We start from the raw sequence: 20,114 nt of genomic DNA, 5'->3' as shown, positions 1-20,114 counted from the left end.
TGAATAACGCGCAATCCATCACTATTGTTTCGTTGGATCGACAGACAAAACGAGATAAGTTGGTAGAACGGGTTGAAGTTGTAAATTTAGAGATTCTGAAGCAGATACCATTTTGGAGTACTTCTATCTCCAAAAACATGTGCTGTAGTTCAGACAGTAGCCGGTTTATGAATGACGATTCCAAACAAAATTGCTATGAAAAAGTAAAATCACATATTCTACAATTGCACGTAATGCGATATAAGGAAAACTCCATTTCGGTGTCAAGTAGCAAGCATGATATGTAGGATTATGCTTCGGTTAGATTGAATACTAAATGAAAAGGGTTTGTAAGTATTATTTAAAAACAACGGAGAAGTGCTGGTTTGAAGGCAGTTTAAAACATAGAGTAGCGTCGATTATGCGAAAACGGAACAAACCTTTTTCAAAAATTATCTTCATGCAAGCAGTCTGATGACTTAAATGCAATTATTCCCTATTGCATCCCATGAAAAGAACCTGTATTGCATAAGTTTATTAACCTTGCAGAACCAGTTGATGGTTTCAGGTTTTCAACCGATAGGACCGATTAACGTCCTCATTGCTATTCTGGGCATTTCGTTGTGTTTGTTTCGTGCTGCTCAATCAAAATGAAAACTTTCAATTTTGCAATAATTTTTTCGTGCTTTCTATTCGTCGTTTCGGATGGACGTGGACTAAAGTCCGAAGTAAAGCCTTCACTTGGCAGTGTAGCTGCTCAGGAAAGTGATAAATTAGAATTTCCGAAGAAGCCGGTACTTGCCACTTCATTGGTTAGCGATGATTCGAGGCAAATCAACTCTACCAGTCATAGCGAAGCAGGTATTCAATTTTTAGCGCATTTTGAGTTTCCAAGACCAAGTGTTTATTCTATATGTACGTGTAAAAAAAAATTCTTTGTGGCTTAAGACACAAAACACTCTTTTTGACCAGGCCAGGTTTATTTCTATTTTGCAAGCTCTAATATTTTAAAATGTCTTAAACTTCAATTGTTTTTCTATTCATTTTAACTTCGCTGGCTTTTTTCTAAAATTCTTCTACTTAAGATAATCTGCTTACGTTATTTAGTTGAGATCATTAGGGTTGAAATCTGTACTTTCACTTATTTTTCAAACAAATAGAAATTTAAAAATTAAAAAATGTATGCTAGTTATAAAAATCGTTATAATGCAGAATGCGTTTCGTCCATTTCCAGGATACACGTTGGTCTCCATCGCTTTCGTAAAAGATAACCCCTGTGCAGGTAACCAGCAAAGAGACCAGAATGGAAAATGCCGAGATCCGGCTTAGTTTAAAAAATTCATACTTTTGTTAATCCATGTAATTCACAAGCTTAGATTCAATGCGAGTGTTTGCAGCTGCAATAATTATTCCAAATCAATAAACAAACAATTGCAGTTTTTTTATTTGCAAGTATGTGAATATTTTAGCAAATAAGCAGTTATTTACCACGCAATTGCACACTAATAAAAATGATAGTACACTTCGTCATTCAAGGCGGTTTATTAATCCTTCTGGAAAGTTTTATCCATCGCCTAATTTAGGTTTAGGTTTTTCATTCCAAATTAAATTTTTATATTTTATCATTATCTTAAATAGCACCATTGCCACCATTGTCAATTTTATTACGTAATATGATTTTGGAGCAACAAACTAATGCGAAACTAAGTAAATAACTTTTCCAAGTCAGTATGTCAGTTTATAATATATATTTCCATTTATATTCAAATTGACCTTTCTGCTTTAGCAGGCAAATAAGCTTGCTTTCCGTGTTGCCTCAATTTTTTCCTTTGGCAAAGCAAGAACTGTCGGATGGACTAATTTGCTTAAAAAAATAACCGAGATTTCGCTCCGAAATCCTAAGTTCAGATGAAGCTTGTTTGGGCTTTGACGTAGTTTAAAAGGCAAAATATTTTGTTAACGGCTCTGTTTTTAAAAAGGTTTTGCTTTGGAATCAGGACTTGTGTATTGAATATGCATGCGAAACAGTAGGATGTTTCCACTGAGCTCCAATGAAGAAAATATCGATTTTTAGAAATTTACAAGTTTGATGGGACCCATTGCGGCAACATTTACCTCAAAAGCTACGGGAACATCGGATAATAATAGAGCTCAAGCACAAAAGGGATTGTACGAAGTCGGGCCCGTCAAGCAATTATAGGGGCCATGGGTTGTGAGAATGACTGAATATCGCTATAGGTCTGCTTTGTCTTTATTTTAAATGTTTTCCTAAAGTGAACTGCGTGCTTACGCAGGACTTGGAATAGAATTAGGGCTGCAATTGGTTAAATTAACGCCGCTTTAAGAGCAGGCGATTCGATGCGAAGAAACGTCGTTTTATTCTATTCTGCTTTGATAATATTCCTGTAGTTTTACACACCATTCTCATATGCGAACCCATGCAACTAGTTAGCAACATCTCGACAGTTTCCATTGATGTCCCGTAGTTGATTTGGTTCTGGGCAGCTATTAATTTGCGTATCTGTCAGCGACGAAACTTTAAAGGAACCTAAAAAACATATTATTATCTTTATTTGTTTACAAATTCGACCCAACTAAAAATTGGCATTCAATAGAAATCTTACCATGAGTAGTTGATGTAATTTGAACTACTGTGTGATTTTCTTGCTTCAAGCTACCAGTTTCTTCCAGTTGTGTACATGCGACCTCATTAAAATGCTTAATAATTAGCACTAAACACAATAAAATTAATGTAAAAGTTGCATCTTTCATGCCGCCGTTCGAATACTGCACAATGTCACAAGGAACCAGAAAAATATGACTGAGGATGTCGTTAAAATAGAAGGAGTTTTGTTTTTATACACTTACGGTAAAGCGTATATCTGGTTTTTCAATGGTAATTGTTTGACTAGATTTATGATCTGGTGACTCAAGTTGATAAAAATAGGTCTGCATCTGAATAAGTTACATTGGTGACTGTGTTTTGAATCAAATTAATGCGAAAATCTTTATTTAATAAATATTATGAAAACTGGTGGATCTCTTAAACGGTCTACTCTTTCTAATTAATTAAATCCAAAAAATTGATTGCAATAAAATATGAATTAATGGAAGTTCAATTTCTTTTGTTGCTGAAAGAAGGATAGAATATATAAATTATGTTGCATTTTAAATCCGTAATATATTTTTTAATCTTTAGTCTATACAGGGTGATTCAAAGTTGGCGTCATTCCTTTTAAGGGGTAATAGGGGCTCACTTGAAAAGTAGGAGAAAAATATTGAAACATTTTTTTCAATAATTTCTAGAAGATATTAACAGTTGAAAATCGAATTTCATCTTTGTCATTAAGCATTGTTTTGAAAGTGTTCCATATTTAATTGAAAGCATGTTGGAATAATACTTAAGCATTTAAAAAGAAAAATTGCGATCTTTGCTTCAAGTTACGAAAATTCTTGAAATTAAAAAAGTTCTCTTCTTTACTTTTTCGATGAAAACTCTGAGCGGCCTTGATGTTTTTTGTCATTAACAGATAGTTACAAGTGGATTGCCCTTGTCAATAATAACAATAATTTGTGAAACTGTAACTTACTCCAAATTTTATTTCACGAATTTGCGGATATGCGATTAGTTCAGGGGAAATGCTACAGTAACATAGCAGAAGCTGGAGGAACTCACGCCGACACAGAGCGAGGAAGGTGGTTCTAGGAAGATAGTGGACGACAATTGATATTCGGGTTCAAGACACAGAGAAACAAGTATTGGACATAATTGCAGAAGAACTTTTCAGGGACACACAAAACATTGCACAATAACTGACACTTTCCCAGGCTCCATATAAATATCAGCTACATTCCTAAAGCGCATGGAAGATACACATTAAACCAATGAATAACTGAACACCGGTATAAATTAAGCAGGAATTAATTATCCGAATCCTAGAAGCTGTTCGAAAAGAGTGCATACTAAGGTGATTACACAGGCACTTGATGGAGTTACAGACTCAAATGCATGTTTTCGTAATTTGTAAACAAATTAATAATTCGAGGTTATGAGCTTCGAAATATGTTCCGTCATTCTAAGATTCCTGTTGAATTTACCGTTTATCCATTGTCTTATTGGCACTCTGTCACTCTCTATTTATCCATGGTTACCGGAGTTTTAAATAATTACGAAGTAACAGGTATCTATGTAATGTTAATTAGGCAGATTAACTTGAAAAATATTGTTGTCGTTTTTCTAATATAGTTTTTAGCAAATTTCTCAGTTTTTAATAAAAATTTATTTTTTTATTATTTTTTCTGTACTCCTAAAACACTGCCAGACAACACCTCCAGAGGAATGACGCCAATTTTAAATCACCCTGTATAAAGACGAAAGCTACTGAATGTTCTGTTTTAATAGCAGGCGAGTTCCATATTTTATTACATGTATTTAGTTGGTGGTGGTTTAAATTTAGTGGAACTACTGATGTGAGGAGCTGCTACACGATAAACCAATTAAAATTATAGCTAATAAATGATAATCAAGTGACTATACGTATATTTAATGTAAAAGGCCCAGAAGCAAATTAGTAATTGTGCTAGTTTGAACTAGCTTGCAACTAAACACAATTATTCGTTGAATTATTTAATCACTAAAATCTTCAATTGTGCTATGGTAATGAAGGTATTTGATTCAATATTCAAACTTATTTAGAAAAATCGATGAAATATGAGTTTATGACACAACTTTCTCACTGGACTTAAAATCAGCACCGAATATATGCTCTTAATAAAAAGAAAAATATAAACAAAAAAGTTCACTCCCACCAGATTTATTAGGATTGTGTTTAAGATCACTTTGAGGCTTATTTTAAAGAGTACTAATTGATTAAAAAATATAACTAAAATTATGTTTGTTGCGACGATAATTGGTACATGGAAAATACTATTCACTTTAACAAGCACATTCATTGCTAAAGCTTAGTGTGTATAATTAGAAAAATCATAAATCCTGCCAGCCTGTTGGTTCGGTTGTTAAACATATCCGGGTAGAAAATAACAACTTACAAGGCATCAATTATAAGAAGCAGATCTGGTTGATCCACCAGACTTCTTTTGAATGGCCACATTTCTAAGATTATTTGTCAAAACTATATTTTTCTTACTAATTGAAAGCAAAAAATATTTTTATTGAAGTTTACAAAAAATACCTCGATCTCAGATATTTACTGTTGTTCTAAACATTTAAAAATTTCAAGTGGTGTCTTTGCATAGAGGGCCGTAAGCCAAACACAGTCCCATTTCTCAGCTTCTCGTAATAAACTGGCAAAAGAAATATTTGACTTACATTCAAATACCACCCAGTGCGGTTTCATTATTCAAACCTTCTGGCTCAGTTCATCTGAAATATGTCGTCCCCAGGAACGAATTTTTCATACTTTCTTATCACTAATACATATTGCAGCCTTTTTTTATCTACCCGAGCGTCCTCTGGGAGCATTTTGTTTCACTATTTGAGTTAGTATTTTAAAATTTACCAACTCGGCTACATGCAAAGCGCAATTTATTGTCTGCTTCGACGTGCAAATTCCAAATCGTACTACGAAATAAACGCAACAGAAGCGCAAAACAAGAATGAAATCTCTTCCATTTAGCACAATCCGGTCGATGGAACAATTTCTTAATTGCTTCGGAAAGAAACCGAAATTTAATTCAATTCCGAATGCGAGAAAAGTTCAGAAAAACTTAAACAATTAAAGAGATTGAGAGTAAAAAGTAGATTGCCTAACAATCTAACAGGAACAGCTTCTATTAGGGAAAATCCAATCTTGGCTATTTTCAGCAATCAAGAAAAAGTTGTAGGGTGAACCAACCTAGCTGGGTAATTTTCTTTAGTTTGGATTTACCTTTTCCTGTGATTATGAACAACTAATTTTCTACCTCAATAATGAATCAGTGGATATACAGGGGATTCAAAATTGGCGTCATTGATCTGGAGGTGTTGTTTGGCGGGGTTTTAGAAGTACAGAAAAAGTAGTGAAAAAAAATAATTGTTATTAAAAACTGATAAATTTGCAAAAAGCTATATATGAAAACGGCAACAATGTTTTTCAAGGTAATCTGCCTAATTAACATTACATAAATACCTGTTGCTTCGTAATTACTTAAAACTCCGGTTACCATGAATAAATAGAGAAAGTGACAATAAGATAAACGGTAAATTCAACAGGAACCGTTGACGCAACTTATTTCGAAACTCATAACCTCGAACTATAAATTTGTTTACAAATTACAAAAACGTACATTTAAGTCTGTAACTCCAAACCAAACCAATGCCTGTATAATCACCTTATTATGTATGCACTCTTCTCGAGCAGCATCTCGTATTCAGTTAATTAACCCTGCTCAATTTAAACCGCTGTTCACTAATCCATTGGTTTAATGTGATCTTACATACTTGGGAGGAATGTAGCCGGTATTTATTTGGTGCTTGGGAAAGTGTCAGTTATTGTGTTCTGAGTGCCCCTGAAAGGCCCTTCTGCAATTACGTCCAATACTTGTTCCTCTGTGTCTGGAACCCGAACATCGATTGTCGTCCACTATCTTTCTGGCACCACTCTCCTCGCCCTTTGTTGGCGTAAGTTCTTTCAGCTTCTGCTATGTTACTGTAGCACTTCTCCTGAACTAATCGCATATCCGCAAATTCGTAAAAAGAAATTAAAAGTAAGTCACAGTTTGACAAATTATTGTTATTATTGACAGGGGCTATCCACCTGTAACTATCTGTTGATGACAAAAAACATCACTGCCGCTTTGACTGTCCATCAAAAAATTGCAGAGGAAAACTTTTTTAATATCAAAAATTTTCGTAATTTGAAGCAAACATCGTAATTTTTCTTTTTGAATGCTTAAGTATTCCAATATACTACCAATTAAACATGGAACACCTTCAAAATAATCCTTAATAACAAAGTTGAAATTCGATTTTCAACTGTTCATATCTTCTTGAAATTTTCGAAAAAAAAATTTCAATATTTTCCTCCTACTCTCTAAGTGGGCCCCTATGTACCCGTAAAAAAAATGGTGCCAATTTTGAATCACCCTGTAGACTGTTAAATTTCCGACCATTGCTTCAGCATCAACTAATCTTGTAGACGAAATGTTTATTCGAAGTTTTTCAAGCATTTTATGTTATTATTAATACAGAAATTAACTTTATATAAACAACATATTCCACGACTACCGGAAAAAATGGAAATCATTTAAGTATTACAGCGTAAAGTTATATTACTATAATTGTAGAACACATACACAGCTAATCAAGTTTCAACAAGAGTGAAAGATCCTCAAGCATTCTCTTGTTCAATTCGGATGAATTGGGGAAAAACTAAAGAACGGCCAATAAATACAATGTGACAGATCCAGTAAAGAAGAATCCATCCTGCCTTAAGCAGATAAAGAACTACTAACTTGACCAATAACAAACATTTCAAATATCTGCATCCTAAATCACATTGGCGACAACGGCAAAAGTTACTATTTAATTTGAAGCTCGAAGTAGGAAGGAAAAGTTGTCTAAGAAGAAAGAACATTCGGATGACTCGGGACATAAATCACGTGCTTAATAACAAAAGTGGCAGATTGTTTAAAAAATAGAATCTGGCGCAACAGAAACATCGGACGTGTAACGAAAAACCGACCTTATAAAACAATGCTTTCAACCAATTTTTTCGAGAAATATGCGTAAATATATGAGCAACATGCCAATCAGAGCAGATTAGCATCTGAGTTAGAGAAATAAACAAACGTCTCCACATACTGAATTAATCTTGGGTAAATTTTTCAGAATACGCACACAAGAAATCCCGAAGGGGCTGTAGCAGTCAGACCGATGAAGCGATGGAGTCCATACTTGAGGGAATACCAGGCAAGAACCAGCCTACCCTGAATGGAAAGAATTCAGGAGAAATTGATCAGAATCTATCTTGGACAAGTTAATTAACAACAAATACAGTTTGAACAGCAAAAATGCAAACAGCTGCATTTGTGTCGACTTATCACCGATTGTGTCCTGCTTAGGCTGTTTAGACAATGTTTGAAAAGATTATTTAAATATCAACTTGGAGACATTGCTGCATCTGCCAATTGCGAAGAATATTTATAAATTAATGACAATTTTACATACAGTCAATTAATTACTTTGTTTCCGGACCAATTATCTAAAGTTCATTTCTATGTAGGTTTTGCTCTTGAGGTCCAAAGGAATGTGTCTTCTGATACCCAGGGTTTATATCATTTGGTTTTACATATTTTATACATGTTCCAATGGTTGGTTATTATTTGTACTTACTTTGTTTAATCGCTTTGATTCTTTTGCAAGGCTAGATCGTTTAGGACTTTTAATTAATTAGTGCCCGGGCATGTAGAGGATTGAATGGGAAATAACTGTGACTGCAACTGTGCAAACTCTGAACACGTTTTCACTGTCAAAATAAAACGCATGAAAGTAATTTAATCTGTTTCATTACGAGCCGAGCAAAAGAAATAATAAAATATCCGGTTGGCAACATATTTGTCGCTAAAATTTAAGTGTTATTAAATCTTTTGTTCGAAATTTCTTTACAAAAGCAAGCTCTTTCTGCCATCTAATATATTATTTCTAGGTTCACGTCGCGTTCTCTTGGGACCAAGTCTGCCGCCTTTGTTTCCTTTTATGCTGCAATTCTCTTTTCATATCTTTCGCTATCTCTGTTGTATACAAGGTGGTCTACTTAGAATTTCAAAAGATAGCTAAAGAGAGTCAATTAGCTCTTATTTAGGAAGCGAACTTTTGCACACAATTTTTTGCTTAAATTCCTCCCAGTGGATTAACCGTTAAACAAATCGCGGTTTAATAGGACTGATAAGCATTAGGATGAGGAAATTATCGAGGAAAGTGTAAGATTTATGTCGAACAGAAGCAGTTTTTTCCTTTAAGTAAGTCTATCTGAACAATATAATTTGAAAGCGATTTAATTGCAGCACTAAAACTCTTAGTTTTCTGCATTCTTGTCAAGGAAAACTTAAAACCTACTAAGAGAGGAAGCAAATGGGGAACTAACGCTTTAAAATATTTCCAATTAACTTTTCTACATGTGTGATGTAAAAACTCCTTTGTGGAAATTGTTAACGAGTTTGTGCTTTTTACACGCTATCCAAAAATGTATAGTTTTGCCTTTAAGTAATCAAATCAAATCAAATCAAATCAAAATATGCTTTATTGCCACGGAAAAATTCACAAAATTAATGGACAAAGCGAGTAAAGAAAACAAAACCAAATACAGTAGTACAGTACAGTCAACAATGGTAAAAAATAAAAAATATAATAAAACAGTACAAAATATATCACGTACAATCGTCATGGACAAACACAGAGGTCATCAGAGTAAGTCAACCACCCATCGCTACAAACGGTGCAGAATAACCACACAACTTAAAAGTGGAAAACAGTAAGTCTTTCTGATCAATACAATTTGGAAGCGATTTAGTTGGAGACCGAAAACTCTTAGTTTTCTTCATTGGTTTTAACGCAAGTTCAAACTGCATTATGGTGACTGCCAAAAATGCCCCAGTTCCAATGTTATACCCGTTGTTTCGACTAGCTGTTTAAATAGTGAAAAAGGATACGCGAAACTTCTCGGCTGCAATAACAGCTAAAATACTAGCAATGTTTCACTATTATTCAAAATAGGTCCCATTGTAAAATAAGAGCAAGTATTTTTTACTTTTTATTCAGACGAGGGGCAACTGTATATAGAACCAAAATGTTCAGTTGAAATGATAAAGATGCTTAAAAAAGGTGCAGGAACGAGGAACATAAACTAACCCAAACTAACCCAGGAACCATTTGTTTATAAGTAAAGGGACAACTGAAAGGCTCTTAACGGCAATCATAGGTCATACCATTCGCATCAATTACATCTTTTTATCCAAATTAATAGGGGGTTTAGAAATATATTGGCAGATTAAGTCTTTTTGTCCCCTTTCAGGAAAGGAATATAATTGTGCCAACATTATTTGCGAAAGTTAATTTTTTGGCCTAGATTACTATCCGAAACCCATTCCCGCCCTAACTTTCAGAGCTTTTATCTAAAACCCATACATTCAGCAAACCCCACTTACCGCTAGGTCTAGCTTTCACGCAGAGCGATAAAACTAAGTTTTCTATGTGAACTCGGACTGTCTTAAATCAGGGAACGTTCACCAACTTTTTAGTCGTTCTTGACGACTTAATCTAAATCAACAGAAAGATTCATTTATCAACAAAACAATGCACGGCTATAACAAGAACTGCTCTATCTCCGCAACCTCGGTCTTTGTTCCCCTTCAGTCGGCGACCAACCTTGTTATCATTGAACCCCTAATCGTGTCGGTTTTCCCCACTTACATTCCGTTCCATTTATTTAGCGAAAATGCCACGCATTTCGACGACAACTCGGAAAAATTAATGGCGTTTTTCTAAACGTTACGAAAAGGAGAAACGAATTGTTGCCTCCACACCGGCCCTACTTGATGCAATAAATTATTTTATAACAAAAAGGTGGTCTTGGCCGTTGAACCGATAATTGCGAAAAATGCCAAATAACAAAGCCTTTGGGGCTTTTAAAAAACAGCGAAAATTATTCGCGAATAGCCTTTCTCCACTCTATTTACTAAACTAGTTTTCCGCAATATCAGGCCGAAATTAATTTTGCATAGTATTTTCTGGCTCACCGAAGGTAAAGGAACGAGAATGCATGGAAGTAAGGCAATAAATAGGCTGAAATAAAGAAGCTTTCTCACTTTGTCGGGAGCTTTGCCTAACGAGACTTTAGAACAGCCGCATCGGTCCGGGCTCTTGTTCTGCCTTTGTATTGCCCCTTTTCGATGTGCTTTTTCTCCTCCAGTAAAGCAAAACAATTTAAATGCGGGTTTAGTAGCAATTCCTTTTTGGATTGATGAGGTTTTCCCCAAAGAATCATTTACATTTGCCTACAAATTACGCGTTAATATGGAAATATCGCAGGCCAAAGAATTGTGTCAAATCTATTAGCGTATTACTAAAGCAAAACAACTACGTTTCGTCAAATACAGGTAATTTGGCCCAATTTTCCAGCTGTTTTATTATTTATATTTCAGGTAGTTGGGTCGCTGTTTAGTAATTCCGATGTTATTGAAATCCATTATTTACCATTGCATTTCCAAAAGTTATTTTTTACCTAAGTACAAGAGTATTAAAACGTTTCTATCCAGGATTACCTTGACTTTAATGAGGCAAATTGAAGAGCGCTTTTTAATTCTCGCCGAAAAAGTTGTCTTTGACTTGAAACACCGCGATCGTTTGTTATCGAGCTAGAAGAATAATCACAACAACCATAAAGAAACGACATTTATTCTACTCTATCTGTGCTTTAGTTAATTTAATTAACTTCAATGGCTTCCTGTTGGTCAAAAGAGCTTTCAATAAATCTGAAGGAATCTGAAGCTCACATTTTTATACAGAAAATACCCTTCGATTTATAAATCTATGACCTGGGACAGTTACGGGCTATTAAAAGACCCGCCTTCGACCCAAAATGGAAAAACTCCCTATAAAGTCGAAATATTGGCTGACCAACGTTAAGAAACGGTTTAAATTCTGTCTCCACCAATAATATATGTTACCGTCAGTCGGAAATTAATGAAATCGCTCTGAGTTACGTGGGTTTGGGGAATTTATTTTGGGCAAAATTAAATCCACCTTGGGTCCAAATGTCGTTTTCAACATCGAGTAGTTCATCATGCAGTAACAGCATACAAAACTCTGCGCCAACCGTCTGTAAATCAAAGTTACGTTTTCCATAAAAACGCGAGAGTATGATGGCTGCTTCATCTCCAGCTATGTGCATCGTGGAGTATTTAATTAAAATTCTGTTTAAACTTTGGCAAAATTACAAGCAAACTGCATCAGAATTTCACGCTAATTTTAAAAAAGAATTTAAAATTTTGCTCGTGCAAAATATGAATATATTCAAAAACTGGTATAATGGCTTTTCCTACTTCGTGTAATTAATGGATTTCGTCGTTGAAGTCACTAGTCACTCCACAAGTCCCCTAATTGAATAATATCTTTTTAAAACATTTAAAATTACTTCCAAAACTTGATAAAACTTCGTAATTAGGTAATTGAATATAGAAGGAACTCCCAGGGCGGCGGACAATCGATAATGGTGCACATTAAACCAAACTTTCGGTCTTTTATAAGTGTTTATAATGAGCTAATTTTATGAGCTGCCAGGGAATTAAATCGATCAAAGCAACAAGAAAATTCGGGTTGTTATTAGAACTTGAAGTATGACTGCAAATTCGCGCAACGAAGTGAAAAAGGTTATTTATTCGAGACGATTCTCACTTCCCCTTCAGAGGCTTTCCTCGTTCTTTTTTCTACTGAGCACCGGAAATATTATGCAAAATTAATTTTCGTTTCATAGTGAGGAAAATGTACTATAGAAGGAACATAAAAGGAAAAAATAACAACAAAAAATCCTCGCTTACGAAATGGGCTGGTCGCGATTCTTGAAGGCCGCTAATAAAGTCGACAATGACCTCAATTCAAGTTTTAAAGATACAACGTGGATGCATGCCTGGGGCATGTACGGAAATTGGTCAATTTTTCATAGTTTATTATTTATTGGTACAGTTCGTTTAATTGATTTATCGAGTCTAGTACTCAATGAAGCCTCATGTCCTCCTGCACCAAAACGTGCAAGAGTTAAGTTAATTTATTACTGCAGTTAACTATAAAATAATATAAACAATTGACATGAATTAATCCTAAAATTAGGAACGGTCGTAATGTTAGCGTTCAACTTTGCTCAAATTTAGGATTAATTGTGACATAATCATCGATATAGGCATATATATATGCAAATTTTCAAATTTACGTTTCATTTTCAATTTACAAGACATTGAAGCAAACATTTCCAAAAACCCCCATTTTGAAACTCCTCTTGCTCTATTTTCATTCAATATTCCAAGATAAATAATAGAAAATTATTAAAAAAATAAATCCACACCCTCAAGAATAACAAGCGACGTATAACCAACGAAAAACAACGTATTTTTAAAATCGCATTGAACAGCATTATTTTGCGGGCACAAATATCTCTTGCAAATTGACAAGTCGATCTCTCCAGCTGAAATGATCGATGGTATAAACGTAACGTCTATATTTGCTTTGATCCCTAAAATGAAAGAAACTAACCCCGACAATCGGAAAATGAAGCTGACCGCCGACTGTTACTCACTTAATCGCTCGTCGCAAGAGAAGCTGAGCTCACATAACTTCAAGTGGATATATTTGGACGTATTTTAAAGCCAGTGTTGATAGGGTTTCAGTTATTGGGAAATTAAGTTTTCATATCGACAAGAGAAACTGTAGTGGATCTCAAATTTGATTCATTAAGTTTACACTAAAATTTCATTGATTTGCGCAGTTCGTCTTAAACAACTTTCTCAAAAAACAGGAAAATAAACCACCTAACTTATGATAGAGAACCTCATCCATCATGTAAGAGCCCATTTATACATCCCTAGAAAACTCGCTAAGCAATAACCGTAGTCGATGATTTGCGATTTAACAAACCGCTGAAGAGTGCAATTATCAACTATTTAACGATTCGATAAACGGTCTTTTTTTCAATTCCATTGAGTTTTCTGAGAAGAATTTCCGACAACCAATTTAGCAGGTAATTTTAAATTCAGCGAGAATAAAAATTTCACGGCTGGCACCGGCTTACCGCAGCGAAGGTAACGAAATTATAAACTAATCCCGTTTCCATTATCAAAGAAGGCTTTATAGCAGCTTCGTTATCCTTTGTGAGAAACATGGACGAACTGCTCTCTTCTCTCTAATGAGTCGGGTCCTGCGATCTGTCGGGAATATCAATACACTACTTGGAAATCCACAAACATGCGAGTTGCCAGATTAAATTCGTCCTGTGAAGTTTTGTGTCGATTCGTCTTTTAGTTTTCCTCGCTGTGCACTTGAAACGTCGTTATCTTCACACTAGTTGCCTGCGTTGGCTGAATGTTTGAGAAACCTGTCGATACCAGTATCCATTTACCGTTTTGTGCGCTTCGAATTGTGTTAAAGTGCGGGCTTTTAAACGGCCCCGGGCTTCTTCAAATTTGCTTAGCATGAAAAATCCAAATTTGTTGAAAATTGTTTGCCATCAAAATATTATTCCAAAGGATTCCAATAGAGAGCAATTATTGCCTTCAACATGGGTTGAAAGTTGAGAGTCAATAAACAATTAATAAAATGAATAATACATTTAGAAGCTAAATCAATTAAACCAAACAAAACTTTGTAATGATAAGGAAGATACCGTCTGTCTGCTCAAAACAGACAGAAAATGTTGACTATTTGGGAATTGGAAAGGCCCCGGTGTATTTTAAAGAGCTCGTTGCATTCACTGTCTCTTTCCGATGAAAGTGATGTAAAATTCGAGGAATTTTGAGAAACTTGATATTTTTTCAAAAATCGATCACTTGGTCCCCCTTATGAAAATTTCGACCAAAAATCAAAATTTCGCAACCGTGTTTTTGTATTTATTGGATTGTTTCCGACCTAAGAATCTGCCCAATATCGAATATGAACTTTGTGGGTTCATAATAAGGAAGATATCCTATGTTGAAGATTGCGACCGCTCAAAAACTATTCAAAATAGACATAAAATGTCGATTATTTGGAAACTGGAAAGGTCCCGGTGTCTTTTAATTAGCTCGTTGCATTCCATGTTTCTGTCCGATGAAAATGATGTAGAATACGAGGTATTTTGGAAAATTTAAGTTTGTTCAAAAAAAAGTTAAACCTCTTATGTATGTTTCGACCAAAAATCAAAATTCTGCAACCGTGTTTTTTGCCCTTGTTGAATTGAAACATGACTATCAGAGTGAAAACAAAGTTGGAGGTTTCAACTGTAAAATGCAAAATGAAAATAGCTTTATTGCAGTTCAATACTAAATAGAAACTTGTTATCGGCACAACAATCTAAAATCCTTTCATCAAACAAAATATTTTATAACACGAAAAAATGTAATTTAGTTTCTAGTCCAATGAATCCTTTAGTCGCAGATAACAGTGCTCATAGATAATAAATGACTAATCTCAGCTTGGCACGATTCTCAAATAAACTCCCAATAAAGAATATCAGAACGGGCTTTGCCATAAAATATACAAAATAGGTCAGATCTGGATATTTGGAAAGCTGCCAAAATGCAGACGCCTTCTCGGTCAGACTGTCGGGGTTTTGTTTGTTTCTGGCTGAAGGTTGCCAGCATAATTTACTGCCTAATTTCTTCAGATTGAGATTTTGATATGTGGCTGCTGACTGTAAGAAATCTAGATTTATATTAAGGTTATTCATTTTTATTGTAACTTGAAGATGTGAATCAGTTGTGTTGAGAAACATCGAGCTGAAACTATTTTCTACTGCGTTTTAAACGCCCTGGCAACTAAACAGTTTCCAACTCAACTCCGGCCGTGAGAGCCTACTTTTTGGTGTTGTCGACTCTCTTAATATTGTATACAAATATTAACTTACCTTGGTTTCTCACTAAATGGCGTCGAATCCTTCAACGAGACGGAAAACACAAGTTTGGCCGCTAGATAATCAATATGTTTATCAAACTAGCCCAGGAAAGCCTCCGCAATTTTCAAAGAAAGTCCGATTATGTTGTTCCCAATTTCACTTTTAATCTCTATATGAGTGCTGTGGCTGTGATTGATACAAAATCAAATGAAATTCCACAGCTCCAGTGAAAACGTTTTATTTTCATTAAATAATAAAATACATTAAATATCATTAAAAATTAATATAAATTCAAATATCGGATGATAAATTTTGGAATCAGTAATATTAACATTAATCGTAATTACCATTACAGCGAAATTTACATCCTATTTTATACGAATTTACATCTATATGTGAAATATGCTAATAGATAAAAGTATACAAGGACATATTTAAATATATGATGGCTAAAGCCCGTATGTATGTTTTACCTATTTATTAATAGACTAAATCTTGAAAAAATTGATCAGGTTATTTTTTCCATTTTTCTTCCGTTTTATAGTAAAATGTACCATTGCGTAGTTTAATGATTTAGATTTTTTTGCAGTTTATTAATGACTTGCTGCTTTCAAATTTTGACACAAGCAATTGAAAAAAGAACCCGATTGTATAAATGAAGTTCTATGAAGTGAACTGTATACAAAATTTAATTTGCATCTTCATAGCATAGTTCTAACATCCTAAAATGAAGGGTTTTAACAGTACCTTTGGCATTATTTACATCTTAGCCAGAAATCTTACTTCGATCACATTGATTTTCTTTTAAATTTATACACAAAAATAGATTTCGTATGTTCGACTAGCAAGATTTTTCGCTACTTGAACGTCTCCATTAAGGTTAAACAAGATATATCACTAATTGACTTTATAACAGTTTTTAAATTATGTCCTATACGCTATATTTGTTAAAGGATCCAGTGTAACAAACAGGAAATTTTCTTCGGAGTCAAGAACTACATGTTAAGGAAGTGTAACTCAGAAATCAGGAAGTAACACGGTTAATAAATTTTTCTAGACACAGCCCATCGACTAATAACAATTTCTCTTAGATTAAATTAACTTTAAAAATCTTGCTAATCGGTTTATCAACTAAATCCCTATTTATTTTCACTTATGTATGTACACTAAGTTATCAAGTTAATTGTTAATAATGATCAAAGCATTTCCTTTTCCCATTATGTGAAACAACATTCATAGTTTCAATGGTTTTCAACGCAGTTTCTGAATATATTTTTTTTGTACAATGGTAGGAAGATAGATCTCATACAGGAGTTAAAGGATAAATATCTGAAACGTGTAAATAAAACTAAATGGGTCTTTTCTAAAGAAACAATTTTGTATGCAGCTAGGCGCAAAAATTGGAGAACTTTTCGTTTTTTTTTTAATTATCGTAACATAAGCCACTAACCATTAATGAAAATTAAAAATTATATTAATTGTTGAGGATGATAATAATTCTGAAAATATCATCATATTCTAGCAATTGCTGCAAAAGCCTAAATTTTTTGGAGAGCAGTTAGTTAAAAAATTAATAGTTTAGAGTTATATGTAATCAAAAGAGATTTATTTGATTTTCAGAGACATTTCAGCAAACTTCTCATATTAATATGCTATTAGAGTTTTCTGTACCATTCAAAATATCAGAGAATAACTACTCAGTATAAAATAACTTGTTTATGGTAAAATGTATATGTAACGATGTAAATTGGCAACATATTTTTGTTAAAAAGAAAACATAACTAGCAGATAATTTCCAATAGTAATTCTAAACTGAAACTCTACGCAAAACCAAAAAGAAGGAAAACAAAACAAGCTCATAATTCTCAAATAAAACTTTACAAAAAAATTAGGAAGTAACAGAATATTTTACCAGGTGAAAAAAAGGTTTTTTTCTTGAAAAATTTAGGCTTACATGTCGCATACGTTTAAAAAAACTCAAATTGAATCTAAGTACCTCAATCTCCATAGTAATGTAATAGCCGATTTAATTGTTCGGTAATCAGCCAAGTAATAATAAAACAAAGTAATTTCCTTGTTAGAAAACGTTAAATTCCGACATCATAAATCCACCCAGAAATATAAAGTTAAATTAAGCACCGTTGCTTCCAATAAGTTCGTAAAACTTTAATATGCACACCCACATTTTCAAACAATAAAAAAACAAGCCAAAACTCCTCATTGACTATAAAAAAAAACCCTGGCCCAATAAAAGATCAAATCAAACTGAATCTTCTACTCTATCTCAAATAGTATTATTTTAATTAATTACAATATCGATAGTAAGTTTTCCAAAGTGTGGAAAATGGAAGGTGAATGTTGTAGTAGTACTGAAAAGCCCTTGAATTATTTCCAAGACTACTGGAATTCGTAATTACGGCAAAGAAAACCGACTTTCCATTTTTCCCTCCTGGATCTGATTCAGTTACGTGCGATGGCTTATTCGCATTCCAGCTGCGTAATTTTCCTGAGAAAACAGCTGCCCAGCACGCGCATAAGCAATCTATATGCAACAAATATATCGGTCCATAAAAACTCTTGAAAAGCGTTATAAAAGCCCATTTTTTACTCTGGGACTGACAGGTTAAATCAATAAACTACAATATGCATGGACAAGCGCCAGATAGAATGCGAAAGCAGCCGGACTGAGGTAAATTTTGGAGAACCGTTTCTCTTTGCGGAAGATTAAGATTAAGACTTTTCTTATTGCACTTGAAGTTTAATAAGGCAATGTCTAGTCAATTGAACGAAATGTACGAAACATCGGCACATATATTTAATTACTAGCTAGCAACTAATGATACCTCAAATATTAATAATTAATCCCGAAGTTCAATTAAACCGGTGAGATTGGATATGATTTAGTGCCGTTTGAAACCGTTGCATCGATAAATTAAATATCCTACACTCCTTATGGACCCAACTTTGTTCTCAACTACATCGCAGTTTGCCAAACAGACATTAGTTGACGCAAAGGGATTAAACGATTTAATATATGATGAAGATTACCTTTAAGGTAGTATTCGCTGAATTCGATGTTTAGTCAAAGGGATGTTTGAATAGTTGCAGTCCACCCGAATGTTTAACTAACAAATTTACAATTTCTTACAGTCTTATTTCGACTGGTGAAAATATAGGAATTTCTGTAAATAATATACACATGTGTGAGCAAGGAATGTACACTTAGGTTATTTAACCTAGCCTAAATTATCCTATCTAGCGCCCTATTTATAGTAAAGCCAAATAGATACACGCAAAGTCTTTGGCTTTTCATAATGTCACATAGTTCTCCTTCCACTTACCCAGAAACTCTTATATTAGTCCTTTTATACAGAACCAAGCGATTATAATTATTTTTGTTATCAACAATGACACGATTGATGCGCATCCTGTTGAACCTGAAACAAGAACACCTAATTAAAAGAATGAATAAATTTTAGTTGTTTTATTCAAAACGTTATCAAAATACAGTTTACTCTGTAAAAAAATTCAAGAAATTCATTGTCAACCAGCCAAGGAAATAAAATCATAACAATTTCAAGTAATGTAAATATTGCATATATAATTTCCATACACGCCAGTACTTTAACAACTACATAGTAAATTTCTGCAGCAAATCGAAACGAGATTATAAAGCGCCCGACCAGAAATCATTCAGGAAAATAATCTGCCGCGTCCGTTTTGCTGATAAATTGAACCATTACTTTTCTTTGAAGAGCGCAAAGCACGCAAACCGTGCATTCAGGTGCAAAATCGGCAAACATAATAAATACAATTTTATAATATACCTTGAATTAGTTTACTTTTCAATATTGCCAGCAAAAATTCGCTAGTGCTAACGTCCGTAATCGTAGGTAAAAAAACTTTCATTTAAAATGCTCACACAGAGACTCTCGTAGTTAGACGAAGAGAAGCAATAATCATAAGGGCTTTAAATACGCTCTAATTATTATTTATTCATTATGTCGCTTAATAAAATTACAGTTTGTTAAAGTAAACAATCAAAGATTTGTCGGTTGAAATTTTTTGGGACTCATAACTCGTGGATTTTCAGCAGAAAAAGAATCGAACTTCTCCGCCCCGATTTTCCATACGCACAGAATAGTATAAATATAGCGGCATCCTCAGTTGAATAAGTACTACTGAAGCCTGGAGAAAGGTTTACACTTCCGAACCACAAGATACACAGAGATGATAGGCCCACCAGGGGCGGAGGCACACTATTCGCAGTTAAGCACCACGAGATCGTCAAACCGTCGATACGACTGGAGGAATCCATGGTGGCCATCCAAATGGAGAAGTTGGAGATCGATCAGTGTCGGGTCAGTACGTCAGTGTAAGCGCTACGTTGAGTCCCGAGGATGTTCGAAAACTTTTCCCAGATGACAGGCCAACGATACATAGTGGGGACTTCAATGCCAAAAACTAGAGCTAGAGGCATCATGCTATCAAACAAAGCCATAAATGCAATGTTTGAGATAGCCGCACCTCTAGAGCCGACCCACGTCGCCCATAATGGCA

The 20,114-nt window shown here is 34.3% G+C and overlaps 2 protein-coding genes and 1 long non-coding RNA gene across 4 annotated transcripts in view; 1 reads left to right on the top strand and 2 right to left on the bottom strand.

The window, feature by feature from the left end:
- The first annotated feature begins 554 nt into the window (after window positions 1-554).
- Window positions 555-8,471, top strand: LOC109540683. Of its 2 annotated transcripts, XM_048670622.1 has the most exons (3): window positions 555-840; window positions 1,214-1,261; window positions 7,808-8,471. In XM_048670622.1, exons 1-3 carry the CDS (start codon window positions 630-632, stop codon window positions 7,957-7,959), a joined length of 411 nt encoding a protein of 136 aa, XP_048526579.1. In that variant the 5' UTR covers window positions 555-629; the 3' UTR covers window positions 7,960-8,471. The 2 variants fall into 2 exon arrangements, with proteins under 2 accessions (XP_048526579.1, XP_048526580.1); XM_048670623.1 differs by lacking the exon at window positions 1,214-1,261 and having other exon boundaries at window positions 556-840.
- Window positions 2,215-3,155, bottom strand: LOC109533327. The gene is made up of 2 exons (XR_002171512.2): window positions 2,604-3,155; window positions 2,215-2,527 (listed from the first exon to the last, which is right to left on the bottom strand). It is a non-coding gene; the product is annotated as an uncharacterized LOC109533327 (long non-coding RNA).
- A 7,731-nt stretch (window positions 8,472-16,202) lies between the features above and the next one.
- Window positions 16,203-20,114, bottom strand: part of LOC109533326 — a 256,565-nt gene continuing 252,653 nt past the window's right edge. The window contains exon 6 of the mRNA XM_048661245.1: window positions 16,203-18,991. Coding sequence (XP_048517202.1) covers window positions 18,906-18,991 — 86 coding nt within the window. The 3' untranslated portion in view covers window positions 16,203-18,905. The remainder of the gene's footprint in view (window positions 18,992-20,114) is intronic.

Source organism: Dendroctonus ponderosae, unplaced genomic scaffold (assembly GCF_020466585.1).
Source record: "Dendroctonus ponderosae isolate FM_Combo_2020 unplaced genomic scaffold, Dpon_F_20191213v2 Dpon_F_20191213_1, whole genome shotgun sequence".
Classification (NCBI taxonomy): domain Eukaryota; kingdom Metazoa; phylum Arthropoda; class Insecta; order Coleoptera; family Curculionidae; genus Dendroctonus; species Dendroctonus ponderosae.
Note: the sequence above shows the minus strand (reverse complement) of the source record. Positions and strands in the feature narration are given on the sequence as shown.